The following is a 22,089-nucleotide window of genomic DNA, read 5'->3' on the forward strand; positions in this document are numbered from 1 at the left end:
TACTGAGAGTGGAAGATGTGTGTTTTCCTGGTGCCTGACATTAATCTGACATGCCTCAGAACGAGGGTGTGAAGACATGCAAGTTGATTGGTGGTTCCCCAACCTCTGGGCCAAATGATCTGCATGCAAACCCTGCCTGTCCTGGAGATATGTCATGATGTTTGGAGACAGTGAGGAAGAACGTTTCTCCCTGCCAGAACAGGCAGAGACCAGAAGGCACAGATTAGAAGTGATTGCTGCAAGGTTCCCCAGGCGACAAAAGGGAAATAAAAGACAGCGAGTGGTTATGATCTGGAATGTGCGAACTGAACAGGTGGTGAAGGTAGATTTAGTCATGGCTTTAAAAATGGAATTAGAGAAACACCGGGATGGGAAAACAATGCAGGATGACAGGAGAATGAGACTAGCTAAATTGCTCCCATTGAGAGCTAGCATGAACGCAGTCGGGCCAAGTAGCCTCCTCCTGTGCTGTATATGGTCTAAGATTCTGTTCTATGAATGACGTTGTTTAATTAGGAATCTCAGAATGGCTGGAGTATCCTGTGTGAAAGAGTCCATCAGCGATGGGCCACGTTTCCCTTGAGTTGGAAAGTGGGGTCATGAGGGTGGTGTTTTTAAGATTTTAAGCAGAGAGACATCGAGAGCTGGTCTCTGCAGCACCTTCTCCCCAAATTCTGCAGAAGCTGGACACTCTTTACAATCCCTGAGACAATTAAACTGGCTCTGCGTGGTAAACCCTGACATAACATGGTTCCAAAATCGTCAATACACACTGGCACTTTGCCCAGTCACCCTATTTTCAGTATTGTGCCAACCCTGTGGCTGATAATGGTGCTGCGGTATTGTCTCTGCTGTAGTTTCCCAGGAGTGTTGGAGGCCGAGGGGGTGACCTTATGGAGGTTTATAAAATCATGAGGAGCATGGACGGGTTAAATAGACAAGATCTTTTCCCTGAGATGGGGGAGTCCAGAACTAAAGGGCATAGGTTTAAGGTGAGAGGGGAAAGGGACCTGTGAGGCAACTTTATCACACAGAGGGTGGTGTGTCTATGGAATGATCTGTCAGAGGAAGTGGTGGAGGCTAGTACAATTACAGCGTTTAAGAGGGCAGTTGGATGGGTATATGAATAGGAAGGGTTTAGAGGCATATGGGCCAAGTGCTGGAAAATGGGACTAGATTAGGTTAGGATATCTGGTCGGCATGGACGAGTTGAACTGAAGGGTCCGTTTCCCTGCTGTACATCTCTATGACTCTATTAGTGTAGTTTTCTGCTGGCCTAGCCTAATGGCCAGGCAGTGTTGATTCAACTCCCACCACACTAGTTATTGGAATTTAAATTTATTTAACAAAATCTGTCATGGTGACCATGAACTTGCATAAATTGTTGCAAAGACCCATGTCCTTTAGGGAAGGAAATCTGCCTTCCTTACTTGGGGTGGCCTGCATTTTTCTTTTTCACTCAAAGGATGTGGATCTCACTGGCTCGGCCAGCATTTATTGCGCATCCCTAATTGCTCAGAGAACAGTTAAGAGTCAACACATTGTTGGGGGTTTGGAGTCACATGTAGACCAGACCAGGAAAGGGCATTAGTGAACCAGATGGGTATTTCTGACAGGCAAAAGTGAGGACTGCAGATGCTAGAAATCAGAGTTTAGATCAGTGTGGTGCTGGAAAAGCACAGCAGGTCAGGCAGCATCCAAGGAGCAGGAAAATCAATGTTTCGGGCAAAAGCCTTTCATCACGAATAGAGGCAGGAAGCCTCCAGGGTGGAGAGTTAAAGTGGGTTGGGGGTGGGGGGGAGCTAGGGAGAAGGTAGCAAAGAGTACAATAGGTGAATGGGGGTGGGGATGGAGGTGATAGTTCGGAAAGGAGGTTGGGGGAAGGTAGCAAAGAGTACAATAGGGAATGGAGGTGGGGATGAAGGTGATAGGTCAGAGGGAAGGGTGGAGTGGATAGGTGGGAAGGGAGATTGGCCGGTAGGACAGGTCATGAGGATGGTGCTGAGTTGGAAGGTTGGAACCGAGGTAAGGTGGGGAGAGGGGAAATGAGGAAACTGGTGATGTCCACATTGATGCCCTGGGGTTGAAGTTTTCCGAGGCAGACGATGAGGCGTTCTTCCTCGAGGCATTGGGTGGTGAGGGAGCAGCGATGGAGGAGGCCTGGAACCTGCATGACCTCGGCAGAGTTGAAATGTTGGGCCACGGGGCAATGGGGTTGATTGGTGGCATTTGGGGTATTTCTGACAGTCAACAATGATTTGGCCCTTCATTCCTGAGCTTGTTTTCAAATTGAATTCAAACTCCACCATCTGCTGTGGTGGGATTTGAACCCAAGTTCCCAGAACATCAGCTGAATTTCTGGATTTATAGTCTAGCGCTGATACCCCTAAGCCACCACCTCCTGCTTGGCATTTGACTGCAGACCCATAGCAATATGGTTGACTCTGAACTGCCCTTTTCACACAGTTCAGGACACAATTCAGGATGGGCATCAAATGCTGACCTTACCAGCAACACCCACACCCCATGAAAGATTAAAGGAAAAATAAATACGAGTCTTGAATTGGAGATTTCCTGTTTTTGAGTCCTGTTCATATCTGTTTCCTGATACACTAAAGGAGGAAATATAAAGAGAAGCTAAGGGCAAGACCGTCACAAACAAATATGCACATTGCTTTCATAACCTCAGAATGTCCTAAAGTGCTTAATGCCAGTAAAGTATTTGTGAAATCACAGTCACTGTTGAAATTTGGCAGGAATGAGAGAGGGATGGAAGGACTCTTAGATTGAGATAGAGACTGATTGACAGAGAAGGAGAGATACAGTAACTGTGGTAGACAAAGAGAAATGGAAGAAAGTGAGCCCTGCAGATACTGGAGATCAGTGTGGAAACATGTGGCGCTAGAAAAGCACAGCCAGTCAGGCAGCATCCGAGGAGCAGGAGAATCAACGTTTCGATCATTAGCTCTGCATCAGGAATGAAGAGCTGATGAAGAAACGCTTGAAACAGTGACTCTCCTGCTCCTCAGATGCTGCCTGACCGGCTGTGCTTTCCCAACACCGCACTTTTCAATGAAAGACAAATAGAAGGATGGAGCCAGAGAAAGTATAGAGCAATAGAACATTACTCAAACCTTTTCTATCCTTTTGTGTGATGTGGCTGTCACCGTCATGCCCATCCCTAACTGCCCTTCAGAAGTTGGTGCTCGGCCGATCATCACCTTCTTGAATTATTGCAATCCACATGGTGTAGGGTTTGCACAGTGCTGTTAGGCAGGGTGTTCCAAGATTTTGACATAATGACAGTGAAAGAATTACCGGTCAGGATGGTGTATGGCTCGGAGGGGAACTCACAAGTAATCGTGTTCCCACAACTCTGCTCTCCTTGTCCTTGATGAAGAGGTTGCAGTTTTGGAAGGCGCTGTTGAGATGGTGAACTTCTGCAGTGCATCTTGTAGAGGGTGTACCCTGCTGTTAGTGGATGCTGGTGACAGAGAATTAACATTGAAGATGGTGGTCGGTGTGCCAATTAAGTGGGCCTCTTTGTCCTGGATGGCGTCAAACTTCTTGAGTGTTGTTGGAACTGCAAGTGGAGAATGAATTAAAGAGAAAAGGCGAGCAACCAACTCTAAATTGATTAATTTTGTGGATTGCAAATAGAAAATCTTTTAGTTAATGTCTATTCTGACTTCTTTCTAAAAAATATTACCAAGCCTGATCATCTGTTCTGTCATTAAGTCCTTTATTTTCTCCCACACTTTTCTAAGCAATTTGTAAGATGTTCAAAGAAGCTAAGAAAATGGCACTTAAACTCTGGATTCCCTCTGAGGGTTAAGGTGTGAAGAGACTGATGGGGACCAGCAGTCCTTGCAGTTGGGGTGAGTGGTCTGCTTCTGTCTCATGTGTACGATGTCTTTACTCCCAGTGATGAGCAACCAGCTCTGATTTCTGTGTTTGCTCAGATTCTCCCCTTTTGTGTGAAACAGTTGGCTGTATATTTTACATGTGGCATTCTATATCGATGTAAGTTGTTGCTGAAGAGTTTGTTAGTTGGCAAGCCAGCAATATAAAAGCGCTTTCCTTGCTTCAATTATTTGACATGATACTTGAGAAAGATTGCAAATCAGTAACTCTGCAAGGAAATTAAATTGATTAATTATGTGGATTGCAAATAGAAAATCTTTAATTTTATGTCTGTTCCAACTTCTTTCTGAAAAATATTACCAAGCCTGATCATCTGTTCTGTCATTAAGTCCTTTATTTTCTCCCACACTTTTCTAAGCAATTAGTAAGATGTTCAAAGAAGCTAAGAAAATGGCACTTAAACTCTGGATTCCCTCTGAGGGTTAAGGTGGGGACCAGAGGCATTTGCAGTTGGGGTAAGTGGCCTGTTTCTGTCTCATGTGTACGATGTCTTTACTCCCAGTGATGATCACAGTAAAATCAAAGATTAGATTACTTACAGTGAGGAAACAGGCCCTTCAGCCCAACAAGTCCACACCGACCCACCACCCACCCATACTCCTACATTTATCCCTTCGCCTAACACTAAGGGCAATTTAGCACGGCCAATTCACCTGACCCGCACATCTTTGGACTGTGGGAGGAAACCGGAGCACCCGGAGGAAACCCACGCAGACACGGGGAGAACGTGCAAACTCCACACAGTCAGTCGCCTGAGTTGGGAATTGAACCCAGGCCTCTGGCGCTGTGAGGCAGCAGTGCTAACCACTGTGCCACCGTGCCGCCCACAAAGAGATCCACCTGCAGTTCATGGATACTCAGGAGCAGTGATAGATTCACAAAGATCTGCAGCACAGAGAAAGGACCTTCGGCCCATTGAGTCTGTGCTGGTCCGAGAGGAGCATCTAATGATTCTAATCCCATGTTCCAGCACTTGGCTCATAACCTTATATGCCTTGGCACTGCAAGTGCACACAAAAATCCTTCTTAAACATTCGGATAGTTTCTGCCTTCATAGACAGAGAATTCCAGATTCCCACCATCCTCTGAGTGTAAAATATTTTCCTCCCATCCCCCTCTTATCCTTCCCTTAAATCCTATTCATTAATCCCTCCACCAAGATGGAAGTTCCATCCTGACTCTCCTACCTCATCATTTTATACATCTCAATCAGGTCCCCTTTCTGCTCCAAAGAAAATAATTCCAATCTGCTCAACCTCCCTTCATAACTGAAACTCTCCAGCCCTGGCAACGTCCTGGTAAATCTCCTCTGTATCCTCTCCAGTGCTTAATGTGAATCCAGCCTATAATGTGAATTCAAGAACTGCACACAATACTCTACCAGTGGCCCAACAAAACGTTTTATGCAGTCCCAGCATAACTTCCACGCTCTTAGACTTTCGACTCATAAAGGCAAATAGTCCATATGCCTTCCTGACCAATTTATTATTTTGTCCCAAATCCCCTGACCACCCTGCAACCTTCCCCCACTTCAGGGGCCCAAGCATCAAATTCAGGAATATGCTTCCTACACCTCATTTCCAACTCACTTACCATCTTTAAGACACAATATGACCCAATATCTCCTTATGTGCTGCAGAGTCATACTATGTCCTTGTGAGGGTCCCTGAGATGTTTCCTTATGTACATCCACACTGAGGACCCGCTGAGCCTTGCTGCTTCCTAAGGTCTTACTGTGTATCCTCTTGCCTGGTTTGTCCTGCCCGAGTGCATCTCCTCACTTATCTGAGTTGAATTCCATTTGTCCATCCCATCAGCCCATCTGAGTAGCCCGTGTTTATCCTCCTGAACGCTGGAGAGTTGGGAACCCTAGGCCTGAGACCTAAGCCTTGGGCCTTCTTGGTAGCTTCCGAATGGTTGCCGAGCTCAGCTCACCCCTCCTTAGTGGCTCAAATTAATTTCCAACCTCCTTTTTTAATACATCACCCTATGCTGAAATTTAATTTTAAACACGAGCTGGGAATAATCAGAGGTAGTAAATATTATCGGTCTGTGTTCAGGGTAACAGAAACCAATCAATTAAAACTCGATCTACCCAAACTAGATCTGCCCAACCCACCGACGGAAATAGATCTAAAGATCTGACAAAAAAAATTGAATCTCAGAATGCCAGTTAATGTAAAGGTCGACCTGTGCTAAAATTATCAGATTTGGTTATGATTTATTTTCTTGAATAGTTAAGCCTAGGGAATGGGGATACATTTAAAGGTCAATAGACTTATCTTCTGATTGTATTTAAAAATATAACACACACCGATGCCCTGGCATACTCCTGACATGGGAATTTGGATCTAAAATTGGTCTGTGTTGTGTCTGTTTTGCACCAGTTTTGGGACCATCACCAAAATCCCAATTTAAATTAAGGTCCCCATCTTTTCCTTCAGGGAGTGTACTTCTGTCTCACTTGAATAAAAGCGAAAAATTGTGAATCTGGAACTCTGAAGCAAGAGCAATGAGTGCTGGAGTAACTCAGCCCAGGGCTGACAGCGTCGATGGAGAGAGACATAGAGCTAAGGATTTGTCCAGTGATCCTTCTTCAGAACTTTTCTGAACAAGAGTCAGACTGGACTTGAAACGTTACCTCTGTTTCTGTCTCCACAGAGGCTGCCAGACCTGCTGAGTTTCTCTAGCATTCTCTGTGTTTGTCATAAATCTGTCTGAAATCTACCTTCTGCTGAAATCCTCACTCTCATGCCTTTGTTACCTCAAGTCTCAAGTTTTCCAGTGGGCTCTGGATTTGTCTCCTACATCCTGTCCTACATGAACCTGAGACCATCCCAGACTCTGCTATCCATGTCTTAACTCACAATACCTCATTCCGCTGGCATCCATAAGCTTGTTGACCCTCATTGGCTCCTGGTCCAGGTATGGCTTGACTTTAAACTTCTCATGCTTGTTTCCAAATCCCCTGAGTGACCAACCCCCACTCCCCCCAACCCTCATCCCTCCCTACCTCCTCCAGCCTCCCAACCCTCTGAGATATCAGCACCAATCCATTGGCTTCTTGTGTTTCCCCAGTTTTAATTGCTTCACCACTGGTCTACATACCCTAGAATATGCTTCCTACAACTCATTTCCATCTTGCTTTCCTCCCAAAACCTACCCCATGGACCAAATATTTCCCTGAGATGACCTGATATCTCCTTATGTGATTCAGAGTCACGCATTTTTTATTTACCTTACCTCAAGCGCACATATAAATACAGATTGGTGTTGCTTATGGCACCATTTGAGGTGGAGCAGAAGAACGTAGGCCATTCAGTCCATCAAGCCTGCCCCACCACTCAACTAGATCATGACTGATCGCCGCTTTCAATAATGTTTTTCAATACTAGCTCTGGATGCTTTGATACCTTTTAATATCTAAAAAAATGTATTTATCTCTGTCTTAAATGTTCTCAATGGCTGAGCCAGACTTCTGGGGGAGAGAATTCCAAAGATTTACTGTCCTCTGTGTGAAGAAATTTCTCCTCAGCTCAGTCCTAAATGATCCACCCTTTGTTATAGATCAGAGTGGTGCTGGAAAAGCACAGCAGGTCAGGCAGCATCCGAGGAGCAGGAAAATCGATGTTTCGGGCAAAAGCCCTTCATCAGGAAGCTGTTTTTGATGAAGGGCTTTTGCCCGAAACGTCAATTTTCCTGCTCCTCGGATGCTGCCTGACCTGCTGTGCTTTTCCAGCACCACTCTGATCTAAACTCTGGTTTCCAGCATCTGCAGTCCTCACTTTTGCCTACTTATTTCCACCCTTTGTTATAGACAAGACCAGACTCCCCCCCCCCCCCAAAATATTTTAAGAAGATAGCCCACACCTTAACTTATTTTAAAGGTAGGTGTGAAGTGCGTGTTCCAGATGTGATGTGACTAGCCAAACTACTTAACATGAAGCAAACACAATTTATTTTAACACTATAGTTAAAATACAAACAAAAGAAAGAGGAACTGAGAATAATCTAACTATTGGAAAGCCTAACTGAATAATAGATGCAGTACCTATTACTAGTTAACTGCTCCCAATATGTTGATAGGAAGAGAAGGGCTTATGCCCGAAACGCCGATTCTCCTGTTCCTTGGATGCTGCCTGACCTGCTGCGCTTTTTCAGCAACACATTTTCAGCACCAATATGTTGATACCCCATAAACACACAGCTTGGCAAAAAAGCAAACTCAGACACAGCTTCTCACATGCAATTCTCTAATCCGGGAGAATAAACCATCAAGAGAACTTCTAGAGAAAGTAGCAGCAAGGAATCATTCACTGAGGCTCCCAACTCTTATGGGACTCCAAACAGCTTCTGACTGCTGGAAAAACAAAACTCACAAATCCTGATCTGAGAGCTGGCCACACCATTCAGGCTGTTTAAAAAAAAGCCCAAGACCTCTCAGATTGTTTCTCTTGTGGACTGCTCGGTGCCTCTGCCTTCATCCTTTCTTCAAAATGAAACCAGGACAAAATAATCGCTTAAAGTGACAGCATTATCAAACCTTCGTTCTGTATCCCCGAGCAGGCTAAACTCCGTCTGTGCTTCCGTGCCCTATAATAATGTTGTATGCTGCACTGAGATCACCTCTTATTCTTTGAAACTCCAGAGAACAAGAGCTCAGGCTCCTCAACCTCTCTTCAAAGAATAATCCCCCATCCCCCAGATCAGCCTGGTGAACCTTTGTTGGACTCCCTCTATGGCAAGTATATCCTACCTTTGTAAAGAAATTAAAACCATGCAGTACTCAAGGTGTGGTCTTCACCAAGGCTCTTTGTACAAATCTCTACTCTTGTACTGAAATCCCCTTGCAATAAGTGCCAACTTAATATTTGCAGAACAGCCTGGGCGTACATTAATCCTGCAACCAAAACTACCAGAAACAGAGTAAGGCTTTTAGGATGTGAGTTGGCACAAAATGGCTGCCGCATTGCAGGGATTTCAACGGTAATTGTCCATCAGGTTCTTTGGACACCGTTAGGATGAGGAAGTCACTATATGAGTGCAAGAGAAGAAATTAAAAACAAGAAAATTGAAGCAGAGAGTAATACCAATTGGGGTGTCTTACAAATTTAGATTAGAGTAGAAACTAATCTGACTGTGTTATATAAACCATGAGCTAATGGGGTAAATTGAATGAGATGAGAGTATGAGTTAGTGTGCTCAGATTCCATCTCAGTAGGCAGATTTTCCAATGCGAAACAATAGGATAATGAGCAGGTGCCTGTAGAAGTGATTTTGCTGCCTGTTCAGTCCAGTTTGGGAAACAGCTTGTTTGAAACAATATTCTGCTCATTTGTCAATGTGTTTGTATCAGAATATTAGGAGCTGTGTTAAATAGTCAACTCTCAGAGGGACTTTGTAATGCAAATAGAAGGGTAAAACATGTACAGATGTTATTTCTGTGTGGATCAGTGTTTTATTAACCTTAGCAGTATTCTGCCTGTCAAACAATGCATTATATCACAGTATTGCTGAATAAACAGCACACTCTGTTTTGATATATTGTCTGTGTTTTTACAGTTACTTCATGGAATGTGGTTATTGTTAACTAAGGGAACATTTTATTAACCTTCCCTCGATCACATTTAGGCCAGACTTGGTATGAGTGGAGATTATGAACCAGATGGGTTTTTACAATTATTGGCATTGGCTTCATAATCATTACTTAAACTAGCTTTTGAATTTCAAATGTTTATCGAATTCAAATTTTAGCCACTTGCCCTGATGGGATTTGAACCCAAGTTCTAGATACATGAGCCTTGCATTCTGAATTACTAGTTTAATCATATTACTATACTACCACCCCCTTGTGTATATATAATACATAAATATTATACCTATTTAGTTAAATTTGTTATATATAGTACGATATTATACTTATTGAAATACAGCAGAGTGGACTGGGGTGTAGCAACGTACACGTTTTGTGTTAGATCTGTAAAGGTTAAGTCATGTCTGATGAAAATGTGATTAAAGTGGTAGATTGCCTATGGAAGTAACTTTTAGGGACTTCCAGAAATGCATGTGATAAAGTCCCTCATAAGAAACCATTGACGCTTCACCACATATCGAGCTGCTCAGGAGGTGAACTGAGTGGCAAGAGACAGAGGTTCCTGAGCAGTGACTCTCAGCCTGCAGGATACGATAAGCAGTGTCCCACGAGAATATTCGGGAACACGTCTTCACCACGTTTACTGGGACAGGAAGCCACATATCTAAATTGCTGATGGTACAAAGACCAGTCACATTGCAAACCATATAAATGGAACCATAGGTTGATGAAGGGATATGTTGATGGTTAAACTGTGACAGGTGCATTTCATTGTTGAAAGATGTGAGGTCATTCACTGAACTTAGAAAAGGTCAAACAAAGTGATGATTAGATTACTTACTTACAGTGTGTAAACAGGCCCTTTGGCCCAACAAGTCCACACCGACCCTTCGAAGAGCAACCCACCCAGACCCATTCCCCTACACCATAGCCAATTCACCTAACCTGCACATTTTTTGGATTGTGGGAGGAAACTGGAGCGCACCCACGCAGACACGGGGAGAATGGGCAAACTCCACACAGACAGTTGCCTGAGATGGGAATTGAACCTGGGCCTCTGGCACTGTAAGGCAGCAGTGCTAGTGGCAGCTCAAAAAGAGAATATGGAGATGATGTGGCGATGATGGTGTTGGATTGGGGTGGGCAAGGTCAGAAGTCATACAACACCAGGTTACCATCCAACAGGTTTATTTGAAATCACAAGCTTTCTTAGCGCTGCTCCTTTGTCAGGTGGAGTGAGAGGAAGCACTGAGGGACAGAGTTTATCGGCAGAGAGATCAAAAGATTGTACAAATGGTGTTAGTGTGCCCTGTCATCCTCAAATGTACATCACTGAATTGTTATGGACTAGGCCAGACCACTCAAAACATTCTTAAGCAGGCAGCCCCACACCGTAACTTTGCAATTTGTTTTGGTAAATGTACAGCGAGAATTACCCAGAGTAAGTTAGCGAGGTTGACTACTAGATTTTAAAACAGACAAAAATGTATTCACAAAATTACACAATGAAACACAAAGAATAGAATAAAGAACCGCATACAGAACTCAACGTATCCAACTAGACTTAATTATGCAGTTCTGAACATACACAACAGTCCCAGTAAGCAAACTCCCTTTAAAACCCAGTATAAGTGGAGCACGTGCTTACAGGTTGAAGTTGAAGGGCAGAAAAGAGAGAGAATGTCCGCACAGCTCCCTGTGTGGAAAACTGCTCAGTTCAGCTAGAGAGCTGACCACTTCTCTTTCTTTATAAAGGTCACTTCTAAACCACTTTGGCCTGAAGTCTCATCTGTTTACAAATAAACAAAAGGCCTCTGAAAATCCTTTTCACCTCTGTACTAAACCAGACCGATTGGAGCCCGGCCCGCTTTATTACCCCTCTGAAAAAAATCAAGGACAGAGTCTCCTTGAGGCAAGGAACAACTTTTAGAAAAAAAAGGACGAGTCCTGTGACAGAATGCAAATTGCCTCGCTATTAGCACACATGAGCTGTTTGTGGGACCATACTATACATAACTTTGCTTGAATGTTTCTAATATATTAACTGTGATTACACTTGATTGGTAGTGACGCACTTTAGAGCATGCTGTGATCCTGAATGATGCAATATAAATGCAGAGTTTTAGTTCTTCATGTTCGTTTTGAATATCACAAAATATCACACTGTCAAACTTCCATTGCTTTGTTCTATTAGTCACATTTACATCTAAAACATCTAAAGATTAAAGTGGTCAACACAAAAACAGTGCAGTTGTTCAGCAGGATAAGCTATTCACAGCAACATCTGATACACAGATTTATCAAGACACTATATAAACTGGCTTGTAGTTTCTCTGTAACTGGGAAGAGTCTATTTGAATTAGCTTTGTCTAAACTGTGGGTCATATGCATCCTGACAATCCAATATAGACATGTTGTAACTTATATTTTTCAACCTTTGGATCAACTTGATGCAATTTTGCAAACCTAAACATTTGGAAAGGGCTTTTCGCACAGAGAATTACAGCAGAGACAAGGCATTCAACCATACAGGACCATGCCAATGTTGACTCTCTACATAAACCTGCCACTGCCTTACTTCATGTACCCATCAGCATATCTTTTTTCCCCTCGCGTGTTTATTGAGCATTCCTTGCATACATCAATGTTATTCGTAATTATGGGTACCAGTACCACATTCAAACTGCTCTGTGGATGTAGGAGTCCCTTAATAATTCCATTTACTTGTGACTACATGACATTTATGATCCTTTGAGCACTGTTACGACGATGGTGGGTGTGACAGTACTTTGGCTTTAAGAGGTCCTTGTTTCTTTGAGAGAGAGATTGGGGTCAGATGTTGACCGATCTATGACAAGGTAAACAACGTGAAAGCCTTGGATCTTTTTTAAGTTGGAACAATTGAATTGTATTTATCATCATGTGTACTGAGGCACAGTGAAAAGCTTTGTCTTGTGAGCAATACAGGCAGATCACAGAGTTAAGTAGCATAGATAAATAAATAATAGGTAAAAACAAAATCACAGGTACAGGTGAATGTTAAGAGTTTGTGAGTCCATTCAGTATTCTAACAACAGTAGAGTAAAAACTGTTTTGAAAACTGGTTGGTGCATGTGTTCAGGCTTCTGTACCTTCTCCCCGATGGTAGAGGTTGTAGAAAAACATCACCAGGGTGGGATGGATCTTTGAGAATGCTGGCAGCCTTTCCTTAACAGCGGGCCTGGTAGATGGATTCTATAGATGGGAGGTTGGCCTTTGTGATTGCCCAGGCTGAGTTTACCACTCTCTGTGACCGTCTCCGACCTTGAATAGTGCAGTTGCCATACCAGGTAGTGATACATCCAGACAGAATGTTCTCGATTGCGTACCTATAAAGGTTGGCATGGGTATTCATCATCATGCTAAGTTTCCTCAGCTAGCTGAGGAAGAAAAGACATTGTTGGGCCTTTGTAACCAGTACATCCACATGAAGAGTCCAAGAAAGCTTGTTGTGGATGACCACGCCCAGGCGCTTGACACTCTCCACTCGTTCCACCTCTATGCTGTTCATGTGTAGGGGGACATGAGTAACTTCCCGCCAAAAGTCAACAATGAGTTCCTTGGTTTTGCCGGCATTGAGAGCTAGGTTGTTCTCAGTGCACCATTTTTCCAGGTCTTCCACCTCCTGTCTGTAGTCTGTTTCGTCGCCATCTGAGATTCAACCGACTATGGTGGTGTCATCAGCGAACTTGTAAATGGCATTAGTCTGGTATTTGGTGACGCAGTCATTAGTATATGGTGAGTACAGTCGGGGGCTGAGTACACACCCCTGGGGGGAGATCCAATATTGAGTGTTAGTGAGGATGAAATATTGTCCCCAGTCTTCACAGCCTGAACGGGTGTGGCCAAACTCCCACAGAATCAGGATCTTTAGTTTACCTTTCAGCAGTTGCTGTTGGGGTCATGAAATAGAAACTATTCTTTCCCAGTCTCAGCTACAGCTGTATTGGAACAGTTAATTAGTAATATTTTCTGTATCTATTATTCTGTTAAGTTTTCCAATAGAGTTAAGTTATTCCAAGTCATTGTTGCTGTTTTTGTATTTTAACTATAATATTTGAACTAGTTGTATTTTGCTTAATATCGAGTAATTTGACCAATCGAATTGCATCTCGAACTTAGCACCTCACATTTACCTTTAAAGTAAGAAAAATTTAGGTCTAGGCTACCTTTATAATATATTTTGAGGGGGTTTGGTCTGGTCAGTAACAGTTGGGTAAGTCCTAGATCAGATATGCAGTTGGGTTTTAAAATTGGTTAAATATTTGAGAGAAGACTGAAAGCGCTTGCATTGCTATAGCACATATCACATACCAAAGTTGTCCCAAAGTGCTTTGCAATCATTGAACTGTCTAGAAATGAAAACGTTGTTGCATTTCAGGTAGAAGTAGGAGGCTAAAAACTCCCATATATATGCGATAATGACCAGCCAGTCTGGTTTGGGAATATTGGAAAGAAAGAAGAACTTTCACAGCCCCAGGATATCTCAGAGTGCCCTGACATCTAGCCAGCAATGTGAAAAATTGCCCAGATAAGGTCTACACACAAAGAGCAGATCAGATCTAACCTGACCAATTACCGCCCCTTCGGTCTCCTCTCAGTCATCTAGACAGTGATGGAAGAGGTCATCAACAGTGCTCTCAAGCAGCACTTGCTTAGCAATAACCTGCTCACTGATGCACACTTTGGGTTCCTCCAGAGCCACTCAGCTCCTGACCTCATTGGAACCTTAGTTTAAACATGAGCAAAAGAGCTGAACTTCAGAGGTGAGAGTCACAGTCCTTGACATGAAGGCTACAATTCACTGAGTGTGGCATCAAGGAGTCCTAGCAAAGCTCGTGACTGACAAACTCTCTGTTAGTTGTAGATATACCTGGCACATAGGAAGATGCTTGTTGAAGTGGTTGATGGAGACCAGTCATTTCACCTCAAGAACATCTCTGCAAGGGATGTCCATCCTAGGCCCAACCATCTTTAGCTGCTTCATCAATGACCTTCCCTCCATCATAAGGTCAGAAGTGGGGATTTTCGCTGATGATTGCACAGCGTTCAGCACTATTCGTGACTCCCCAAATACTGAAACAGTCCATGTTAACATGCAGAAAACCCTGGGCAATATCCAGGCTTGAGCTGACAAGTGGCAAGTAACATCGCACAAATGCCAGCAATGAGCATCTCCAACCACCACTCATTGACATCATTGTCATTACCATTATTGAATTCCCTCCTATCAGCAGCCCTGGGCTGATTAACCAGAAGCTGAATGATTAGCCAGATAAACACTGTGGCCACAAGAATAGGTCAGAGGCTCCTACAGCAAGTAACTCACCCCCTGACTCCCCAAACCTGTTGACCATCTATAAGGCACAAATCAGGAATGTGATGGAAGGAGCTTCCAAACCCCTGGCTGCTACTATCTGCCAGGCCAAGGGTAGCAGATACATGGCAGCATCAATTCTTGCAAGCTCCTCTCCAAGCCACTCACCATCCTGACTTGGAAATGTATCACTATTCCTTCAGTGTGGCTGGATCACTATTCTGTAACTCTCTCCCCAAAAGCATATTGCATCTACCTGCATCAAATGGACTCAAGAAAGCAGTTTAGCACCATTTTCTCAGGGGCAATTAGAAACATGCAATAAATACTGGCCCAGCCAGTGATGGCCATATCTTACAAATGATTGAAAGTAATTTTGAAATATAATCACTGTTATAGGAGACATGATTATCAATTTGTGCGCAGCATGCTTCAGTAACAGCAATTTAGAAATGTGTTACTAATCGGCAAGGGAAGAGGGACAAAAATACGCAGATTGGTATTTCCCTGTTGTATAAACTGAGGAGCCAAAATTTGCTTCCAAATCAACCGTGCAAATAATACTTCAGAAAGAAAAACATTTGTGAAAATAAAAGGAATCCAACTTGTTTCATGCTGTTGAAAGGCAAAGTTAATCTTTCTGATAAATCCTGTAAGTTTTTTTTGTTTTGTTTTCTCAGGATCCTATGACCATGAACCTCTTGTGGGTCCAAGGAGATCTTTTCTCAAAGTTGCAACTGAGGGATTGAACAGTTAACGACAAAAGCGGCTTTGGATCATTCGTTTTCCCAAATTGAAAAGACCACAGGAATATAGATGAAAAACTTGACCGTTTCCTCCTTACCCAACTCTTCTGTCTTTTTGTGGCTAAGTGCTTCCATAAAGAGCAATGAAAACAGAGGTGACTAGAACTGGCGTGCAATTGCTGGTTGCATTTGAAACTAATGGCAGCTACTAGTCACTCCTAGACACTTTGCCAAGGTCAGCGACTGCGCCTGGAATAATAATGTCCCGTGTCAGCCTTTGGGCAACGATCGTTCTGCTGGCCCAGCTGGGAAAGGTCTGTGGGGATTGTTGGCTGATCGAGGGGGAGAAAGGCTACGTTTGGCTAGCCATCTGCAGCCAGAACCAGCCCCCTTACGAGGCCATCCCTCAGCACATCAACAGCACCGTGCTGGATCTCCGGCTCAACGAGAACAAGCTCAAACTCCTCCTGTACAGCTCCCTCAGCCGCTTCGGTAACCTGACCGACCTGAACCTGACGAAAAATGAGATCAGCTACATCGAAGACGGCGCCTTTTTGGTTCAGTCGAACCTGCGCGTGCTGCAGCTGGGCTACAACAGGTTGACCAACTTGACCGAGAATATGCTCCGGGGCCTCACCAGGCTGGAGTACATGTACGTCCAGCACAACCTGATCGAGAGCATCTCGGTCAACAGTTTCTGGGAGTGCCCCAACCTCATCAGTATTGACCTGTCTGCCAACCGGTTGGCGAAGCTGGAGAGCAACACCTTCACCAGTCTCAGTGGCCTTATGGTGTGCGAGCTGGCGGGTAATCCTTTCAATTGCTCCTGCGACTTGGTCGGTTTCTTGAATTGGCTCGCCGAGTTCAACAACGTCACCAAAACCTACGACAGACTTCAGTGCGAGAGCCCGGCGGAGTACGCTGGCTTCCCTCTCCTGAGCCCGAGGCCCAACAGCAACCTCAACGCCATCAGTCTCCTCGCTTCCTCCTGTCGGAATGGTGTGAAGGTCGTCCCGTTTTCCACGCCCATGGCTTCCAAAGATCCCGAAGCCTACTCGTCGGGAATCAACCCGGCGGAATTTTCCTCCACCGAGCCCATCACGGCGTACACCCTGGACACGTCGAATAGCCCCACCATTAAGCTGCACCACGTGACCATCACCGGGGCAACGCTGGTGGTTCAGATCCCCTCCCCCTACAGCAGGATGTACATTCTGGTGCAGTACAACAACAGCTACGTTTCTGATGTGACAAATCTCCGCAACAGGAAGGAATACATTAAGCTGGAGAAGCTAAAGGCGCACACGGATTACACCTTCTGCGTGGCTTCCATCCAGAAGTCCCAGAGGTTCAACCACACCTGCTTGACCTTTGCGACAAGAGGGCGTATGATAACCCAACCGTCCAACTCTTCCACCACCACCCATTACATTATGACGATCCTGGGCTGCTTGTTTGGCATGGTCATTGTCCTGGGCGTGGTTTATTACTGCTTGCGCAAGCGAAGAATTCAGGAGGAGAAGCAGAAGTCTATCAATGTCAAGAAGACCATCTTGGAGATGAGGTATGGGCCAGAGTCAGAAACGAGCAGTATGATTCACTCAATGCAGAAGTTCCACGAGCAACCTATATCAGTGTCTCGGATGTCCTCGCTCCCCTCTGTGTCTGGGGAGAAGGCACAGTTCAAGCCGCTGGAAGTCAACGAGACACCGAAAGCCACCAAGGGCAACTATATCGAAGTCCGCACAGGGGAGGCTGCTGACCGCAAAGAGGAGGAAGCAAAGCAGGCAGATAATGGAGATGGCTCAACAGCGGAAATCTCCACCATCGCCAAAGAGGTGGACAAAGTCAACCAGATCATCAACAACTGCATCGACGCCTTGAAGTTGGATTCTGCGGCTTTCATCGGCGCCGACTCCGAGATGTCGATCGACCGCCAAATCACGCCGAGCACGTCGTCCTCCCAGCTGGAGAGGCCGGGCTTCCTGTCGCCGACTTACAAAGAAGGAGGTTACCCGTTGCAGCGGCAGAGCAGCGTGGACACCACCAAGAAACGCTGCAGCATCTCGTCCAGTGGTTCGGGCAAGAGCACCCGTGTCTACAGCCTTGACCTGCCCGACCAGGTGTCCAAGACAGAGGCCAAGTACATCGAGAAGAGCATCCCCACCCCTACGCCTTTAAAGCGTCTTCCGTCAGTGGCCCAGGGAGAAATTCATCGTCTGGAGGTACAGCAAACCTACCACTGCAGTGAACATCGCCACTCCTTCCCTGCTTTGTACTATGAAGAACACGGGGACACTGTAAGCCAGAGGTCCACACTGTTAAAGCCACTCTCCCGTTCCAAAAGGGACTCCGCCTACTCCCAGCTCTCCCCCAGGCACCAGTTCTCCGGATATTCCTCCAGCCCGGAGTATTCGTCGGAAAACAGTCACAAGATCTGGGAGAGGTTCCGCCCCTATAAAAAGCACCCTCGGGAGGAGGTGTACCTGGCTGCTGGCCACGCCTTGCGAAAAAAAGTCCAGTTTGCTAAAGATGAAGACTTGCACGATATTTTAGATTACTGGAAAGGTGTTTCTGCTCAGCAAAAGTTGTGACTGAGCTTAAGACTGAATTGATAAGTTTACAAAAAAAAAGAACAAACAAAACAAAAAAGGATTAATGGGTCCTTTTCATTTATTAAACATTTATAACGTCCCATTTTATAAGCCACAGTCCAGAAATCACCCTTAAAATGTTTCATTACCAGTTCTTGATCTCTCCCTCCCACCCATCATTCCCCTCAGTATCCTCCTATTAATCCAGTCATACTTTTTACACTATAATATTTAATTCACTTGATAATGTTAATAAAGCGTTACAAATTGAGGAGGATTTTTAGCCCTCACTGAACAGGCGTGACCGAGGTAATGAGAATTAAATCAGGAATCTGTTTGTTTTTTTGGGAGAGGCCTTCCTTTGGGGGTATGAAAAAAACCCCTCATTTCTGTCAGCCAGTGAAAGCTAGGACATGTTTCTGGGGAATTTCCTGATCAGTATAATATTAGCAGGTTCTCTTCACATTCCTCTCTACATTGTGTTAGCAGAGACATTAATTGGGATGAGTACATTGTTAAAGCAATGACCATCAGGCTTCCATAACCTGTTGATCTACCAATATTCCAGCACCACATTTGCAGCCTGTTGATCTTGTGATCTTGGGTGAACATGTCCCTTGCCATTCTGTCAGAGATGGCTTGACCACATTCTGGCCACCCCTTCCAGAAAGCGCCTGTTTTTGTTGACTTCCATTGACTTAATGGCCAACCTTACAGGATAAACAATGGTGTAGCTGTAATATAACTGGGCTTGTACTATCAGGGGCAAGAGTTCAAATCCCACCATGCCATCTGGTGGAATGCAAATTCATAAATAAAGATGAAATAAATGCGTCTGAAATTGGAAACTTATCTCAGTGATGGCCACAATGGCAATCTATTGTTGAGTGATGTTGAGCCCATCACTTATGTCCTTTGGGGAAGGAGACCCACTATCCTTACTTGGTCTGACCTCTGGGTGACCCCATATCAATGGTTGACTTTTAACGTCTTCATGCAACAGTCCACAAAACCATTCAGTTCAAGGGTAGTTAGGAGATGGGGCATAAATGCCCCATGCCCTGTGAAAGAATCAAAGAAAAATCTACAAGTTAAATGACTATCCACATTTCAGGCTGAATTTGACAGCAAAAAGTCCCAGTCAACAAGTGAGACACCTAAGGCATGGTTAATAGAACTCTCTCCTTAAGATAACCTCGAACTGAGTTAGTTTTAAATCCTGTCTGATTTTATTCTCCATTGCAGAAAGAGGTAAATATTGGGTCATTGTAAAACAGGTGTTCTACTCAATCCCGTTTGGGCTCCCACTTGGTCAGTTAGACTAAAATAGCCTCTATTATCTTAGGTTGATGAGCACCCTCCCCACCAATTCCTGACAACATTCCAGCCCTGAGCATCTTAATAAAATCTATTGATGGTCGCCAAACTGAGATTTCCATTTGCTGTCCAAAAACATTCATTAAATGCATTTCTCAAAAACGTTAACACAAAACTTACTCTTGGACTTGTTCCTTAACGCAGTGTTAAGCCAGATGTTTGTAGATTCAAGGTCCATTCCTCATCTTCAGCACGTGGTTTAGGTTGACAATTCAGTTCCAAAGGAATGCTACATAATGGAATTCTGGATGAGGTATCAAATTGAAATCCCATGTAAAGTGGATGTAAACATTCCTGTGACACTTTTTGAGGAAGTACAGAGTAAACTCTGGACCTTTCCCTTCGTAATAACATTTGGAACGGTTTGGATTCCATTGTCTACTCTTGGCAAAAAAATGCCAGGATATTAATACCCCTTTTCAGATCCATATTTGGACCCTGCCGCTGTTCCTATGTTGTTCACATAGGCATTGTGCAGTGGAATGCTCCACTGGGGTGCTGGCCAAGAGGTGTGAGGTGGGGAAAGGGTTAGGAAAATCTCATATTCGTCTCACATCAAAGAAAGCATATCTCCTGTTGCCCATCTATATGCTCATTTGCAATCCCCCCCTTACAACTGATAGGAAAGGTGGCAACCAATATTTTTATACTTGTAATTTTTTTCCCGTAAAATTGTAATAAAATAATAAAGTTACTATATAAAATGCAATGTAAATATAGCTTTCTAAAAATCACATATGTATATCATTTTGATGTTCTAATACCATGGAAGGTATCAAGCCTTCTCATCACCTGACTTGTCACTTCTTGAACCTGTTACAATGATAAAGGGCCAAAGGCCCACAGGCAAATGAAAGACCATGAAATAATTCGTAGTACAATCATAACAGTCCAGGCCAGACTGAGGGGATGAATCTTTCCACTGCCTGTTGGCTGTGAAGATCTAAGATGAAATGAAAAGACTCAACCCAGACCCTAGTAGGCATGTGCAAGAGCTACCTCTTAGTCAACGCTAATAGGTAGTAAGTTCTCAGAGAGGCCATTGAGTAATTGGCTTAAAATATAGAAAAATGACCCGCTGCTAGAGAAGTGCTCTTTTGAATTTGGGGTTGGTGCTCGTTCTTCGGGCTGATGTAGAGGGAAATTTATTCTATGGCCATACCTGTGCCTGGACATGTTTCAATGCCACCACTGGGTGCCAGAATGGGCAAGTCTTCCAAATCTCGGTCACACTATCGTCGTCTTGACTAGTAAGAGTTCACTGGGAACAAAAGTGTATGGTTTGCTAAAACATTATGCAAAATGGATTATACCAACAAATGGAATCAACGCTATTTTGTTTCTGTGTGTTTTTTTTTGCAGAAATATGAATCTTTGTAGTCTCTTTAATTTATCAATTGACCTCTCAAGATAAGGTCAACCTCAACGAACCAGAGCCTAACACTTTAGTCCAGGGCATGTCACACCTTCAATGCCCTTCACCACCAGTAAGTCAACTTAAGAATCTTACTGTATGAATGACTTCAAGGCTGTGAAGTAGTGACTGAGGAAGGAATTGAAGATTCTGTTTTGATCTCAGGGTTTTGTGAGGGATACTACAGGAACTGCAAGAATTTTGCTTTTGATTATCACCAGGAGTCTTCAAATGAATTATAATTCTCTGCCAAACAGTCATTATGTATTATAGCTATATCCTGTAGAAAGAAAGACTTTATTTCAAGATCAAACAGTCCAGTCATGGGTGTTCTGTATCTGCGTGGAAACCTTGTACATGTAACTCAATAAAGATGGTCGCCCATGTGGGAGAAATGCAGTTGTCATGGCAACAGCTGCTGCCATTTTCCTCACATTGCTAAGTTTTATTTAAACCTTTGCTATGGAGATGCATGAATAATTGGCATGAACCATTTTTCCCTATTCCCTTTTTGTCAGGCGCTGGGAAGGTTTGCACAGGGAGTAATCGGAGATTCAGCCCTACCCAATGGTAGTATTTTACTTACAAGTCAAAAACTGGTTTAGAAATCCTGAATTAAATTCCACCAATGGAAAAAAAGAAAAGAGGTGGTGATCTGTTATATCATCTGGGCACAGACTCTATAGAAGGTGCAAGTGAGAAGGAAAAGCTTGTTCCCTCTAGTCTTTTTCTGTTAACTTCCAGCTTAATGTTGAGTCTTCATTTGTAGGTCCCCCTCATGGCAGTTGACCTTTTCCCCACTTGATTTAGTCAAATAATTTTTCAGTAACTGTTGATTAACTTCTAAGAGTCCTTGTCAATTTGCTCCAACATGCTTTGATTGAGTTTAATTGGCATGTACAGTAGAACTTTGCTGGAAGTGATAAGTCCAAGGGCACCTAACTGAGCACAGCGTCTGAACAGGGAATCCCACTTGCTAAATAGGTTAAACAAATGCTCAGTCATATCTTTCTCCTAACTTGGTTGCATCAGTGTATTAAGGAGACATAGCTCTTCATTCTACACATGTCAAGGTGTTACCATGA

The 22,089-nt window shown here is 43.9% G+C and overlaps 1 protein-coding gene across 1 annotated transcript; it reads left to right on the forward strand.

Moving 5' to 3' along the window:
- The first annotated feature begins 15,879 nt into the window (after positions 1–15,879).
- Positions 15,880–18,213, forward strand: LOC132831428 (protein phosphatase 1 regulatory subunit 29-like). The gene has a single exon (XM_060849576.1). The coding sequence runs from the start codon at positions 15,880–15,882 to the stop codon at positions 18,211–18,213; it is 2,334 nt and encodes a 777-aa protein (XP_060705559.1).
- The last annotated feature ends 3,876 nt before the right edge of the window (positions 18,214–22,089 follow it).

The sequence above is a fragment of the Hemiscyllium ocellatum genome, chromosome 33, assembly GCF_020745735.1.
Source record: "Hemiscyllium ocellatum isolate sHemOce1 chromosome 33, sHemOce1.pat.X.cur, whole genome shotgun sequence".
Taxonomy (NCBI): Eukaryota; Metazoa; Chordata; class Chondrichthyes; order Orectolobiformes; family Hemiscylliidae; genus Hemiscyllium; species Hemiscyllium ocellatum.

Coding starts and splice junctions, on each gene's coding strand:
- LOC132831428 (XM_060849576.1), top strand. CDS start 15,880: ATGTCCCGTGTCAGCCTTTGGGCAACGATCGTTCTGCTGGCCCAGCTG.